The 15,229-nt window shown below is 44.6% G+C and overlaps 1 protein-coding gene and 1 long non-coding RNA gene across 2 annotated transcripts in view; one reads left to right on the top strand and one right to left on the bottom strand.

The window, feature by feature from the left end:
- Positions 1–15,229, top strand: part of LOC132223883 (uncharacterized) — a 585,179-nt gene that overhangs the window by 18,482 nt on the left and 551,468 nt on the right. The window lies entirely within an intron of this gene.
- LOC132225084 (tropomyosin alpha-3 chain-like) lies at positions 13,044–15,136 on the bottom strand. Its single transcript, XM_059680300.1, is given in 1 exon segment — positions 13,044–15,136. A coding segment is annotated over 1 exon segment (750 nt). The 5' UTR covers positions 15,073–15,136; the 3' UTR covers positions 13,044–14,322.

The following is a 15,229-nucleotide window of genomic DNA, read 5'->3' as shown; positions in this document are numbered from 1 at the left end:
TGTATTTTTCTAGGAATTTGTCCATTTCCTCCAGGTTGTCTAGTTTGTTGGAGTAGAGCTGTCCATAGTATTTTTTAACAATCATTTGTATTTCTGTGGGGTCTGTTGTTATTTTGCCTCTATCGTTTCTGATTTTATTTATTTGGGTCCTCTCTCTCTGCTTCTTGGTGAGTCTGGCTAGAGGTTTATCAATCTTGTTTATCCTTTCAAAGAACCAGCTCTTGGTTTCATTAATTTTCTGTATTGTTTTTTTGGTCTCTATGTCATTTATTTCTGCTCTAATCTTTATTATCTCCTTCCTTCTGCTCACTCTGGGGTTTTCTAGTTGCTCTCTTTCTAAATCTTTGAGTTGTAGAGTTAGGTGATTTACTCCCATTTTTTCTTGTTTTTTGAGATAGGCCTGTAGAGCTATAAACTTCCCTCTCAGGACTGCTTTCATTGTGTCCCATAGGTTTTGGATTGTTGTGTTTTCATTGTCATTAGTTTCCAGGATGTTTTTAATTTCTTCTTTGATCTCATTGGTAACCCAATCAATATTTAATAGCATGCTATTCAGCTTCCAGGTGTTTGAGTATTTTGGGTTGTTTTTATTGTAGTTTATTTCAATTATTATGCCATCGTGGTCTGCGAAGACGCTTTTTATGATTTCAATCTTCTTGAATTTGGGGATACTTTGCTTGTGACCCAATATATGGTCTATTTTTGAAGATGTCCCATGAGCACCTGAGAAGAACGTATATTCCCTGGCTTTGGGGTGAAGTGTTCTGAAGATGTCTATTAAGTCCATCTGATCTAGTGAGTCATTTCGATTGCTGTATCTTTGCTGATTGTTTGTTTAGAGGGCTTATCCAGTGCTGTCAGTGGTGTATTAAAGTCTCCTACTATGATTGTATTGTTGATCTCTCCTTTGATATCTTCCAGGAGTTTTTTTATGAATTTGGGTGCTCCTGCATTGGGTGCATATATGTTTACCAGGGTTATATCTTCTTGTTGTATTGATCCCTTTAGTATTATGAAGTGGCCTTCCTTATCTCTTGTTATGGCCTTCACTTTGAGGTCTATTTTGTCCGATATAAGTATTGCTACCCCAGCTTTCTTTTCCTTTCCATTTGCCTGAAAGATATTTTTCCATCCTTTCACTTTCAGTCTGTGTGAGTCCCTTCTAATGAGGTGGGTTTCTTGTAGACAGCAGATGTATGGGTCATGTTTTTTTATCCATTCAGCCACTCGATGTCTTTTGGTTGGAGCATTTAGTCCATTTACGTTTAAAGTTATTATTGAAAGGTACTTGGTTTGTAGCCATTTCTTTTTTTGTGTGGCTGTTTTCTTTCTGAGCTTTTTATTTCTTCTTTTTATACCAGTCCCTTTAGCATTCCTTGCATTGCTGGCTTGGTGGTGATAAACTCCCTTAGCCTTTTTTTGTCTGTGAAGCTTCTTATTTCCCCTTCAAGTTTGAATGATAGCCTTGCTGGATAGAGTATTCTTGGATTCAGTCCTTTGCTTTGCATCACTTTGTAAATTTCAGTCCATTCTTTTCTGGCCTGATGTGTTTCTGTTGAGAAATCATTTGACAATCTAATGGGAGATCCCTTGTATGTAACTTTCCGTCTCTCTCTTGCAGCCTGTAAGATTCTCTCTTTGTCCTGAACATTTGCCATGGTAATTATGATGTGTCTTGGTGTGGGTCTTTTTGGGTTCACCTTGTTTGGGACTCTCTGGGCTTGTGTGACTTTTTTCTTCCCCACCTCAGGGAAGTTTTCTGATATTATTTCTTCGAGTAGGTTTTCTAATCCTTGTTCATCCTTCTGTTGTTCTGGTACCCCTATCTTTCGTATGTTGTTTCGTTTCATGTTGTCTCAAAGCTCCCTTAGGCTCTCCTCCTGTCTTTTAATTTTTTTCTCCAATTGCAGCACATTTTGGGTGTGTTTTGCTTCCTTGTCTTCTAATTCACTAATTCGGTCCTCCGCTTCTCCTAGTCTACTGTTGATACTTTCAATGGAGTTTTTCATTGCAGCTATATCACTCTTCATTTCTTCTTGGGTCTTACTTAAGTTGTTGATTTTTTCATCTGTTTCTTCTAGTTTCTTCCATATGTTATAGGTTTTTTCATCTGTTTCTTCTTGCTTCTTGCAGAGGTTGTTGATTTTTTCCTCCATCTGGTTTATGCACTCTAGGACCCTTATTCTGAATTCTTTTCCTGTCATGTTGCATGCCTCTGTATTACTTAGCTGCTTTTCTGGAGAGTCCTCCTTCTCTTTCCTTTGGGGGTTTCTTTGTCTACCCATGTTTTATCTCACTGACATATCTAGACATTGAGTCGTTCAGTGGTTGCTCCCTTGGTGGCAGTGACTCCTTGGTCTGTGGTTGCTCTTCGGGCAGTTGCGGTAGCGGCTGCTCTTCAGTTGGCAGCAGCTCCTCTGGTGGGTGCTGTTCACAGCTGTGGTGGCTCTTCTGGCTGGTGGGGCGAGGTTTCACATACAGCTGCTGTTCCTCAGCAGAGTATGTGGTGCTCAGGAAGTTGCTGTTGCTTGGATCTGCTGCGTTGATTTAAAGGCACAAAATACAACACAACAAGGCACCACGTACCAGGCACTATACACAAATATATTCACGATATTAATAACCCCAAATAAAGGTGACCACCCAAATTAAGAGAATTAGGGGATAAGGAAGAAGGAAGAGAAAAAGATAAAAGAGAAAAAGGAAAATAGGGACCAAAAAAAGGAGTGCAAAAATGAGATTGGGAAAAAGGAGGGGGGAAAATAAAAGCGAGAAAAGAAAAGAAAAGAAAAGAAAAGAAAAGAGCGAAAAGAGAGAATGAAGTGGAAGAGGGGAAGAGACTTTTTATATGAGGAGAATACACCTATAGAACAGCCATTAATCCCAACAAATTCCAGCAACAGCTCCCTGGAGATGAATGCAAACTAGAAACAACCAATAATATAACGATGAAAATAGAATGGAGAACACTAATCCCAAAATAAAATAAAGAGAAAATAAAATGGCACTTTAAAAAATGGTAAAATGGTAGTGGTAATAATACTGGTTAAAAATAAGAAGGTAGTAATTAAAAGGGTAAAATCAGGTGATGGAAAAAGAAGAAGAAAAAGAAGAAAAGAAAAAAAAAAGAAAAAAAATTGGTTCCTTAGTTAAAAGTTGAAAAAAGAAAAAAAAATTGCAGTAGTGAAGGTCCTTTGGTTCTTCTATTCTTCAGTGTGGCTAGCCTTAGACTTGCCAAGTATTCAGGAGAGTGTTGAGTTTCCCTGCGATATACTTTTCCTCTGTGTTGTAAACCACAGTCCTTATTTTAAAGCAGGCCGCAATTATTTCCCAGACTGCCTTATTTTGTGTTTAGCAAAGAGTCAGTTTGTGGGTCAGCTTTTGGGTGGCAGTGTTCTGAGGCTATAGGGCCTCTCTGTCCAGTGGAAGTTCACTGCCCAGAGCTGACTGCGTAATAGTTAGTTACTGGCGCTGTGTTGTTGCTGGGATTGAAAATCCCTCTATAGGCCAGACCCTGTTAACTCCCAGGGACTGATCAGGTTATTTTAATCCTTGATCTCGTACAGGGTGGAATCTGGGTGTGGCTGTGCTCCTTGCCTGGGTGCTGGAGGAAGGAGTCTCACTCTCCATTGAGAATGGCTGCCCCAGTCCTGGGCTCAGGGGTGTCTCAGCACTCAATTTGCTGCCACCTCTCCCGGCCCCCCTCTCTCCCCAGTCTCTCCCCAGATTCCACTCCTCCGCACACTCTCCCTCTCTTCAGCACAGGTGAGTGTCTGTATCTGAAATGTCCCATGAACAGGATTCAGTGAAAACAAACAAACAAACGCCGGCTGCGGAAACGGGGAAGGCTTGGTTTCTGTAAGCTTCTTCTCTTACCGGGACTGCATGGTCAGGTCAGCTCTTCAGGCTTCCCCCTTCAGGCTCAGTCCTCCGTGATCACAGAACCCAGCTCTCAATTCCCCTGGCGGCGCCAGGAATCCCGCGGTTCTCCTCCCCCGCCCCCCCCCCCCCGTCAGGGGCTGTGCCTGTCCCAAGGGACGCGGCTGTCTGCCACGCGGTCTCCCTCTGACTCTGTGGGCTCAGAGGTCTGGCAAACTTTCCTGCCCAAATCCCTGTGTTTTTTTTTTACCTTTCCAGGGGAGTTCTGCTCTTCCTGGCTGCAAACCGTCTCACCAGCTGAGCAATTTCGCCAATTCGGTGTGGGTGTTACTAGTTTCAGCTGCTCATTCCATTTGCTCCGGGACACGACCTGGGACGCGTCTGCCTATATCGCCGCCATCTTCCGTCTCCCTGTTTTTTTTTTTTTTTTTTTTTTTATAAAGAGTGAAGCCTGGAAGGTAGGTGCTGATCCCTGAAGAAGGAACCTCAAGCCTGCCCCTGAGGCCTGTTCTTCATGGCAATTCTGCTTTCTTGGGGCAGTTTAGGGGCTGGACAGGAGAAGGCCAATTCCCCAGAAATTTAGTTTCTCTTTCACTCCTGACCTAGGCCAGAGAAAGGGTCTTGTCTTGAGCCTTGATAGTCCTTTCCTCTTGTCTTTCCCTGTCTTCCTTTTTTACTATTCGTAACAATAGTGGCTAAGGGAGCAGGCTCTAAAATCAGACTGTCTGGGTTTGAATGTTGGCTCTGCCTCTGACTCAGAACCTGTTTCTTGACCTCTCTGAGTTTTAGCTTCCTCATTTGTAAAATTGTATCTATAGGGCTGTTGTTAGTGCTCAATATATGTAGCTATTATTTTTTTCTCTTTCATACAAAAGTTCTCCTTACCCTCACCCCCTGTGGTGAGTTGGCAGAAGAAAGAAGAGGATGAGGAGAAAAAGAATTATTAGAGGATGAAACTACTCTGTATGATACTGTAATGATGGGTACATATCTAATAAAAGAGAAACATGCAAATTGACCACACCTCTGCTATGCCCCAAGCCACACCCACTAGCCAATCAGAGTGACTATATGCAAATTAACCCAACCAAGATGGTGACAGGCAGCCACAGAGGTGGAGCAAGCAGGAGGCTTGGTTGCCCCGGCGATGGAGGAAGCCAAGCTTCCTGCCTGCCCTGGCTGGCTGTGGCCTCTGCTCAAGGCAACAAAGTTTCAATTATAGAAAACAAATAAATCCCAGATACCTGCTTCCAGCCAGCCTCCACTGGGAGCTTGGGTGGCTGGGGGGCTTGGCCAGCCTGCAAACAGCTATCATCCCCTCACCCAGACTGGCCAGGCACCCCAGCAGGACCCCTGTCCCTGAAGGGGGTGTGGCCAGCCTGAAAATGGCCCTCAGCCCCTCACCCAGACTGGCCAGGCACCTCAGCATGACTCGCAACCCTGAAGGGGGTGTGGCCAGCCTGAAAACGGCCCTCAACCCCTCACCCAGGCTGGCCAGGCACCCCAGTGGGGACCCCCACCCTGAAGGGTGTGTGACCAGCTGCAAACAGCCATCATCCCTTCATCCAGGCTGGCCAAACACCCCAGTGGGGACCCCCACCCTGATCCAGGACACCCTTCAGGGCAAACCAGCCGGCCCCCACCCATGTACCAGGCCTCTATCCTATATAATAAAAGGGTAATATACAAATTGACCCTAACAGCAGAACGACTGGGAATGACTGGTTACTATGATGTACACTGACCACCAGGGGGCAGATGCTCAATGCAGGAGCTGCCCCTGGTGGTCAGTGCCTCTCCCACAGGGGGAGCTCTGCTCAGCCACAAGCCAGGCTGATAGCTCTCAGTACAGTGGTGGTGGTGGGAGCCTTTCCTGCCTCCTCAGCAGCGCTAAGGGTGTCTGACTGCAGCTTAGTCCTGCTCCCGGCTGGCAAGTGGACATCCCTCGAGGGCTCCCGGGCTGCCAGAGGGATGTCTGACTGCCAGCTTAGGCCCAATCCCCCAGGGAGCGGGCCTAAGCCAGCAGGTGGTCATCCCCCAAGGGGTCCCAGACTGCAAGAGGGCACAGGCCGGACAGGCCGGGCTTAGAGAATCTCCCCCCCCACCCGAGTGCACAAAGTTTTGTGCACCAAGCCTCCAATCATTATATATTTATCAATACCCATAGTATGTACACCGAGAGCAAATCCTAATGTAAACTATGGACTTCAGGCGTTGATGACTTGTCAATGTAGGTTCATTATTTACAACAAATGTACCACTCTGGTGGGTGATGTTCACAGAAGGGGAGGGTGTTCATGAACAGGGGAGGGAGTATATGGGAAATCTCTACCTTTTGCTGAATATCTCTGTGAATCTAAAACTGCACTAAAAATAGTCTACTAAGAAGAAAACCAGAAGCAAAAAAGGAAACCCCATGTAGCCTTATTGTTATCGTCAATCCAAAGAAGCACCTAAAGGGGCTGGGTGAAAAAGATTAAAAGATTAAGCAAAAAAACCTCACCACTACCACCAATACACACACACACACACAAACTCATAGACAAAGATAACAGCATAGTGATTACCAGAGGGAAAGGAGGTCAGGGGGTGGGGGAGGTAGAAGAAAGTAAAGGGGGAATAAATGGTGATGGAAGGAGACTTGACTGGGGTGATGAGCACACAATATAATATACACATGATGTATTGTAGAATTGTACACTTGAAACGTATATAATTTTATGAACCAATGTTACTCCAATAAATTCAATAAAAAACACACAGAGTACTAGGTAAAGAAGAAGCACCTAAAGATAGGAATTTCCTGCTCATAGGTCAGTAGAGGAGATGCCTGGAAATAGAAGTGTCATGGCAGCTCCTCACTTGCCAATGGATAGAGTTGGCTCTACTACTTGAAGCAGTGTTGCATAGTGGTGGGTAATTCAGGATTCAGAGGCTAACAGGTCAAGGTCAAAGCCAGATTCCCATTTCCCAGTGTCCTGGTCACAGGCAAGCTATTGACTTTTCTGACCTATAATTTCTTCATCTGTAAAATAGAGGTGATGACAGTACTTATCTTGTAATTGTTATGAAGTTTAAGATATTGTATATAGAAGTCTTAGTTTAGGGCCTTGCAGGTGATAAGTACTCAATGAATGTTAGAAATGAGTAATATGTGCTTCACACTATATTAAGCACATACTATCCAGCAGGTAAGTGGTAGAGCCAGCATTGGAACCCAGGTCTGTGTAACTTCAAAGCTCAAGCTTTAAACCATGACATCATCATTTCTCTGTTGTCAGCCTCTCAAATACCACCTTCATGATTTTTGCCATATCATGTACTACCTATATTATTATTTCTTTAATATTTTTTGAATCAACTTACTTTTTATGTTTAAACTAATTTCTTTAAAAGGAAACTTTACATCACTATTGAAATCAGTATCAAGTGTTCTAAAGAGAACCATAATAATAACCCTGTAACTCTTAATTATAAGTGCTCATCTAGGTATGACTAATGATCATCTTTTTTTTTTAATATTTTTTATTGATTAAGATATTACATATGTGTACCCTCTACCCCCCCCTCATCCCCTCACCCCCCCGTTGTCCGTGTCCATTGGTTAGGCCTATATGCTTGCATATAAGTCCTTTGGTTGATCTTTCCCCCTTGCCCCCACCCTCCCCTACCTTCCCTCCAAGGCCCGACAGTCCAATCAATGCCTCTCCGTCTCTGGATCAGTCCTTGTTCATCAGTTTATGTTGTTCATTATATTCCACAAATGAGTGAGATCCTGTGGTATTTATCCGCTCTCCAGTTCCATCCATGCTGTGGCAAATGGTAAGAGTTCCTTTTTCTTCTTCCTCTTCTTAAAGAATACCTTTCAGCATTTCATATAATGCTGGTTTGGTGGTGATGAACTCCTTTAGCTTTTTCTTATCCATGAAGCTCTTTATCTGACCTTCCATTCTGAATGATAGCTTTGCTGGATAACGTAATCTTGGTTGCAGGTTCTTGCTATTCATCTCTTTGAATATTTCTTGCCACTCTCTTCTGGCCTGCATGGTTTCTGTTGAGAAATCAGCTGACAGTCGAATGGGTACTCCCTTGTAGGTAACTGACTGTCTTTCTCTTGCTGCTTTTAAGATTCTCTCTTTATCTTTTGCTCTTGGCATTTTAATTATGATGTGTCTTGGTGTGGTCCTCTTTGGATTCCTTTTGTTTGGGGTTCTCTGCGCTTCCTGGACTTGTAAGTCCATTTCTTTCACCAGGTAGGGGAAGTTTTCTGTCATTATTTCTTCAAAAAGGTTTTCAATATCTTGCCCTCTCTCTCCTTCTGGTACCCCTATAATTCTGATGTTGGTACGCTTGAAGTTGTCCCAGAGGTTCCTTACACTATCTTCATATTTTTTGAATCTCTTTTTTTTTTTCTTTTTCGGTTGGGTATTTTTTGTTTCTTTGTATTTCAAATCTTTGACTTGATTCTTGGGATCCTCTTGTCTGCTGTTGGATCTCTGTAAGTTATTCTTTATTTCAGTCAGTGTATGCTTAATTTCTAGTTGGTCCTTTTTCATGTCCTCCATGGTCTCACTATACTCCTTGAGGGATTCATTAAATTTATCGGCGGTTTCCATAAAATTCTTGAAAAACCTTATAAACGTGGCCTTGAACTCTATATCCAGTCGTTTGCTTTCCTCCGTTTCTGCCATTTGTGACCTTTTTCTTTGTCTCCGCATTTTGGCTGCTTCCCTGTGTTGATAGAGTGGCCCTGCGCGCCAGGTGTCCTGTAGGGCCCAGTGGCTCAGCCTCCCCAGTTACCTGGGGTAGACACTCTTGGTGCACTCTTGGTGCCTTGGTTGTTGTAGGATCACTGGGAGGAATTGACCTCCAGGCCAATTGGCTGTGGGAATCAGCTGTGTCTGAAGTGGGAGAATGGTCCCCCTCTGACCACTGGGTACAGTGGCTCCTGGATCTAAGGAGGTGCTAATTCAGCCCCTGCCTGAGGCCACACAGCAGGAGCCACGAAGAGGCTCAGCTGTGGAGCAATGCAAGCCGCTGCAGGGACTTGGGCCTTCTCTTGGAAGTTCCGGGTCTGCCTGGCTCTGCTGCAGTTAGGTACATTCACATGCAAAAGCCTCTGCCGCAGCCTGGGTGGGGCGGGGTCTCAGGGAGTCAAAGGGCGGAGCAAGCAGCTATGGTGATTCTCCGCGACCGGAGTCGCGCATCTCAGTGTCCCGGTAACGGCTGCAAGCACCTCTGAGGGAAAGCCGCCCTCAAGTTCGCCCGCTGCCGCCTGACAGACCAGCCTCTCCCCGTATGAGCCCTGGGTCCCCAGAGACCCTCTGGAACCGGAGTTCAGAGCAGTCGGGAGCTTGTGATTCAAAAAGACAGCCGCGTCCTCAGGCGCCACCCCCTTTCCGCGCGTGCGCCGCCGCCATACCTCTGCACTTCACCTCTGCAGCTCCTCTGGCTCTCAGCGTGCCCCTCTTTTCTTCTAGTTGTAGAAATTACACTCAGCCAGCCTTCCTGTTGTTCTGGACGATGTTTTCTCTGACCCTTGCGGCATTCTTCAATTGTTGTGTGAGGCGACAATTTCCCGGTTTTTATCTATGCCGCCATCTTAGTTTCTCCCCCAGCCTGAGTCTTAACTAATGATCATCTTGCATCTCATTGGTGGTTGCCTAACACACTGTGGGTAACACTACATTGTTCTAAGTAATTTCTCCATCCTGAGGATTATAACAGGCCTTGAAGGTCATCTAATGAACATCCCTTCCCCATTCAATCCTGAAATAGCCTATACAATCTTTTGATTGATATCTCCTGCCTCAGCTTGAACTTCTCTTATGAAGAGTTGGAAAGCCTTTTGCTTCTGACCAGAAACCCTTTGTCCTCACACATTCTTCTTTGCTCTCCGATCTTGACATAAGTATATAGCCGTTGAAGAACTTTTACTGTTAGCAGAAACCATATATAAGGCCACCTTTGCACTCTCCCTCTTTCTCTTTTCTCTTTTAACTTAGCCCTTGTAGGGAGAAGGACAAAGGATATGTTATCCTGGTGTGTTGAGGAGTATACATGGGATTGAAGATTGATGTTTGTTCTTTATTCTGAGGGAGACACAGGCCAGGCACAGTGAGCAGGACCTAGTGAGAGATACTTAATCTTTGGAGGGAAGGGGAAATTTTGAATGCAGGTGTGTGTGTTTCCTAATCCAGCTGACTTTCAAATCATTTCTGAATATTTTGAGAAAAAGGACATAGAAGAGAAAGGAGAGTCTCTAAAAAACACCCAACAAAGCCTTAGTAGGACATCACTGCATAAGCAAACAAGCCTACTAGATTGTTCCTCTGACAAAGGGTATCACAAAGAAGAGAGGCATTCTCCTTAATTTATAACAATACATGGCTTGGCTTTGGCATCACAAGGACCCCCGTGGCTCTTCTGTAGCAGCAGATAGCAATGTCCAGTAGACACAGCATTACTTAGCACAATTACCAAGGAATAAACAGAGGGCAGCAGCATCCCCTAGCAGGAAGCAGATATCTCCTATGCACACTAATATTATTCATGGGCCTTTTGTTAGAGGCTAAGTTCTGCATGAAAGATAAAGGCAAGAGATGGTAAAATTTGGGAGATGGCTGCTAGTGTGACCTTCCATATACTCATAGGCTAGTAAGGCCTGAGGAAGCTCAGAAGAAAACTGCGCCAAGTAGACTAAGTTACTAGTAGCTCTAGAACAGCACAGAACAAGTGGTACATACCCTTATAATGAAGGTCTCTTACAAAACTCTCTCAGAAAAGACTTTAAATATATAATGCATGGGAGAAAAGCCTGCAACAAAGACATCAGGTGTCCCACCCCATCATTGTTGTGAATTAGCCACTTGACCACTAACCATCGCTTGAACATACATGCACTGCAGCAGCAAAGGGGTCCAAGTAAGTTGAGGCCACCTATTTGTTCTCTAGGGAGACAGAGCTATTAGGGTGATGTCTGGATGAGTTACTGAAGAGGAGGCATATACGCACAAAATGGGTTCTTGAAATAATTTCTTGTACAGTGGCTCAGAAAGAAAAATAGAACTCCAGCCCCTTGCATGGTAACATTTACCATTTGCTAATATTTGCTGCATCTAGACTGGAGTGGGGTCTGTCCATGAAGCTCCATGTTGACCCAGATGCTGTGGAGGGGTTGGAAAGTTGGAAACACTGCTGTCAGGATCAGCACTGCAGTGGGGGGTGTCTGGGTAGAAGCAGCTGTATTTGATCAGATGGTAGAAATGAGAGAAGCAGAGGCTTGCTGGGTTCTGTGCATTTCATACTGACAGCAGCCAACCAGCCCAGCTCTGTCCTATGAGTCCTGCATGAGGTGGACCCTGGACAGCAATTGGGGGAAGTGGAGAGAGAGGAAGGGAGCTCCTGGGGCCAGAATCACTCACCAGGCTTGGTTTTCAGTGGATATTTTCATGTGTAAGGAGTGCACCAAGGTCATGGACTGGTGTAATTCCAGGTTCTTTTTTGTTTGTAATATTTCAAATTCATGGTTCCCGGGTATTGATCAGCAGAACAATCTGGTGGCAAGGAACTGCTCAACTCATATCTGCTTAGGAAAGGACCTTCTGTTGAACTCCACTCTCACAGAGCTGTAAGGAGCCTCTTCTATCCTTCTGCAGCTCTCTCTCCCCTCAGCTCTTACAAAGCACACCAGGAAGCCACTTTCTTTTCTAATTTCCACGAGAAAAGAAAGCAGAATAATAAGGGAAAGTCCATATTTGTGGAAGACTTTTCATGAGGCAGGCATTTACAATGGTCCTGAGAGGTAGGTATTTATATTGGCTCCATTTTACAGATGAGGACACTGAGGCTCATTTACCCCTGCTTATTTCCTTTTAACACTTATCATCTTGTTTATTTATACCCTTGTCTATCTGCCCCCTTAGACTGTATACTCTCTGAGAGAGGACTTTTGTCAGTTTTGTTCACTGCTCTATGTCCAGTTCCTAAGAGTGTGTGTAGCACATCACAGCTTCTCAGTGGGTTGTATTTCCCATTAGGTCTGAAATTTTATTTTCTCCACTTACAAGCTCATAACTTAGCCTGTTACTGTTTCATGGTGCTTGAAGACAACATAAAACTCCTGGATCAGAGACAATGGACTATATTACAGCACAGAAAGCAGCATGAACATCAGCATACTTGCATCACTTCCCCTTATCCCAAAGTTCCATGGGGTAACACAGAGGGACCAGATGCATGCTTTATACATAGTCAGTTTATATCACAGCTGTGGGACACTAAGCTTGGGGAAACCAACATTATGTAAGCATGTCTACTTTGTCCCATGGGGTGATATTAATTCACTCCTCAAGATTGCTTGCTGCAAACAACCTTGAGAACTATGCCAGATAAAGAGCGGTCAGGGCCTTGCATTTTTGGCATAGTCAGCAGGAAATATAGGAGCACAAGAGACCCATGGAGGAGTGTCTCCCAATATCCTCTCCTCTCTGCACTTATGAATCCCATGTAGGCACTTGGCAGAGCTGCCTTGTATTAGAGTCTGTTTAATACACACACATTGTCTCCACATCTGGTCTGGACAGTAACCTAATTGGGGATAGTGTCCCTGTGTAAATATTCTTTGCAGTCCTTATAACTGTGTGAGTGTATTGCACATAGCAGGTCCTTAGAAAACAACAAAAACAGAGGCAGCAACAGTTGTAGCAGTAGACTTTGGAGTCAAGGTTTGCATTTCAGCTCTGCTTCTAACTCATTTTGTGACTTTGGGCAATTTACTGCACCCCTCTGAATGAACCTGTTTCCTCATCTGTAAAATGGGCACAATACAAGGTTCGTATTTCAGAGAGTTCTTCTCATTTAAAGAAATTAATCCAAATGTGGTGAATGTAATAAATATTCAACAAATGTTAGTTATTTATTGTTGCTATTACTATTACTGAGCCCCTATGTGCCAGGTGCTTTAATATTGAGTTTTGAAATATAATCCTTATCATATTCCAGTATAATAGATGTTATTCCTATTTATTTACTTATTATTTTTATTTATTCATTCCTTACCTGAGGATGTGTTTATTGATTTGAAAGAGAGAGAGAGAGAAAGAGGGAGAGAGAGAGAGAGAGAGAGAGAGAGAGAGAGAGAGAGAGAAACATTGATTTGCTGCTTCTTTTTTTTTTTTGGAGGGACTGGTTCTTTATTTTAAAAAGATACTTGTTCAATTTTCAGTATCAAAACAGTTGCACTATTGGTTTCTCTTTCTCCAAATTGGCCCCCAAAGGGACCACACCAAAGGAGAGTACATTTTAAGCCAATAAGCTGCAGGATGTGCACCTAACAGACCTCACAGAAACCTCACTAAAAATGGGGCATTAGGTAGGGAAAGAAACTTAAAGATCAGCACACTGCCAGCCCAGACTGTAGCGAGCTCTCACAGCCAGACGGGGTGGTGTGTGCCCCAACCCCAAAGAAGCAAAGTTTCAAAATAATACAAAATTTAAAAAGTTTTGTACATAAACTATTCAAGATTTCTCCAGCACTAACTGGTATAAAGCACAATGAGATGGCACTTTTAGAGACAGCAGCTTCAGACCCAGAGAAGGGTAATGAGATGAGTTTCATTTGGCTAAATCAGTGGCAAAAACATAATTTTCTTTCTTTCAAGGAGGCAGGAGAGCAAATAACTGGTCACTTCAACCTAAGGGGCACATGATCCATTTTGTGAACCACTGGGCTTGAAAGGGAAGAGGTGGGACTAGAATTTGGTCTCTGACGGAGAGGTCTCACCATTTTAATTTGGTCACTTCTGATGAAAAAATAAATTGCCCTAAGATGCTTTAAAAGCTGAAACCTAAACATCACTTTTTTTTTTTTTTTTTTTTTTTTTTGGCCAACTCCTCCTGGAATCACCTTTCCGATTTGGCTAGTGCTCTGCACAAAGCAATGATTCCCACAGTGGAGTCGTTCTCTGGGCTCTCGGGGGCTCTCAGTAAGGCAGGCCCATACCTCTTTCCCTTCTCTATGGAGAGGGCAAAATTACCTCCTAAAAGTGAGAAGGGATTAGACTGCTGCTCGAGAACTGTGGAATTATTTGGAATGTTTTACAAATGGTTGCCACATCAACAACAAAAAAGGTAATTACAAAATGTGTACATCACAACATGCTTTTAAAGACACTTTGCATTGTGCTCACATTCCCTTAAATGTTGTTCCCAAAGGTGCTCAGCCTCTAGCCCAATCAAAATCTCTGAGGGGAGGCAGAGATAATTTGGCGAAAAAGACACGGGGGTGGGGGGGGGTGGGAGGGTGGTGGGAGGCAGTGAAAGGAGAAAGCAGCCTTCCAGTTAAAGATCAGCCCTCAGTTTAAAGGTCAGCTTCAAGCAGGCTGGCCTCAGGCGGAGTCAGGGTCAGAGGGAGGAGCAGCGGCAGGGCGGGACTGGGTGGCTCTACATCTCATTCAGGTCAAGCAGAGTCTGGTCCAGCATCCTTTGTGTACAGAGGTGTTCCTCTTTGGTGCATTTCAGTTTATCTTCCAAATCATCAATTGTCTTTTCCAGCTTGGCTACCGATCTCTCAGCAAACTCAGCACGGGTCTCTGCCTCCTTGAGTTTATCAGTAAGAATCTTTATCTCTTCCTCATATTTGTCTTCTTTTTGAGAGTACTTTTCCTCAGCAGCACTCAGACACTTCAGGTTCTGGTCCATCAGTCTGATCTGCTCATCCATCTCTCGGCAACGGGACTCTGCCAGCTCAGCTCGTTCCTCTGTGCGTTCCAAGTCCCCCTCAATAATCACCAACTTACGAGCCACCTCTTCATACTTTCTATCTGCCTCTTCCGCAATGTGCTTAGCTTCTTTGAGCTGGATTTCCTGGAGTTCCATCTTCTCTTTATCTTTTAAAGCTCGGTTTTCAATAACCTTCATGCCTCTCTCGCTCTCATCGGCAGCTTTCTCAGCTTCCTCCAGCTTTTGCAGGGCAGTAGCCAGGCGCTCCTGAGCACGGTCCAGCTACTCTTCCACCAGCTGGATCCTACGGTTCAAGGAGGCCACCTCAGCCTCAGCCTGCTCCCGAGGAGCCCGCCTCTCCCCCTCCACCTCCCGCTGAAGGCGCTCGGCGGGCTCCTCGGCATCGTCGGCCTGCTGCTTCAGGACCTGGATCTTGCGCTTCACCGCCTCGATGGTGGTGATCCTGGCCATGGTGCCCACCCAGCGCCTGCTCGCGTTCGCCTTCCTGCCTCCTCCGCTCCGCGCTGCAAAGGCTTCTCCTGATTTGCTGCTTCTTGTAAGCGCCCCATGCAGGGTTTGAGCCCCAACTGGGGATTGAACCTGCAACCTTTCAGTGTAGGGCAGTGAT

The sequence above is a fragment of the Myotis daubentonii genome, chromosome X (assembly GCF_963259705.1).
Source record: "Myotis daubentonii chromosome X, mMyoDau2.1, whole genome shotgun sequence".
Lineage (NCBI taxonomy): Eukaryota > Metazoa > Chordata > Mammalia > Chiroptera > Vespertilionidae > Myotis > Myotis daubentonii.
Note: the sequence above shows the minus strand (reverse complement) of the source record. Positions and strands in the feature narration are given on the sequence as shown.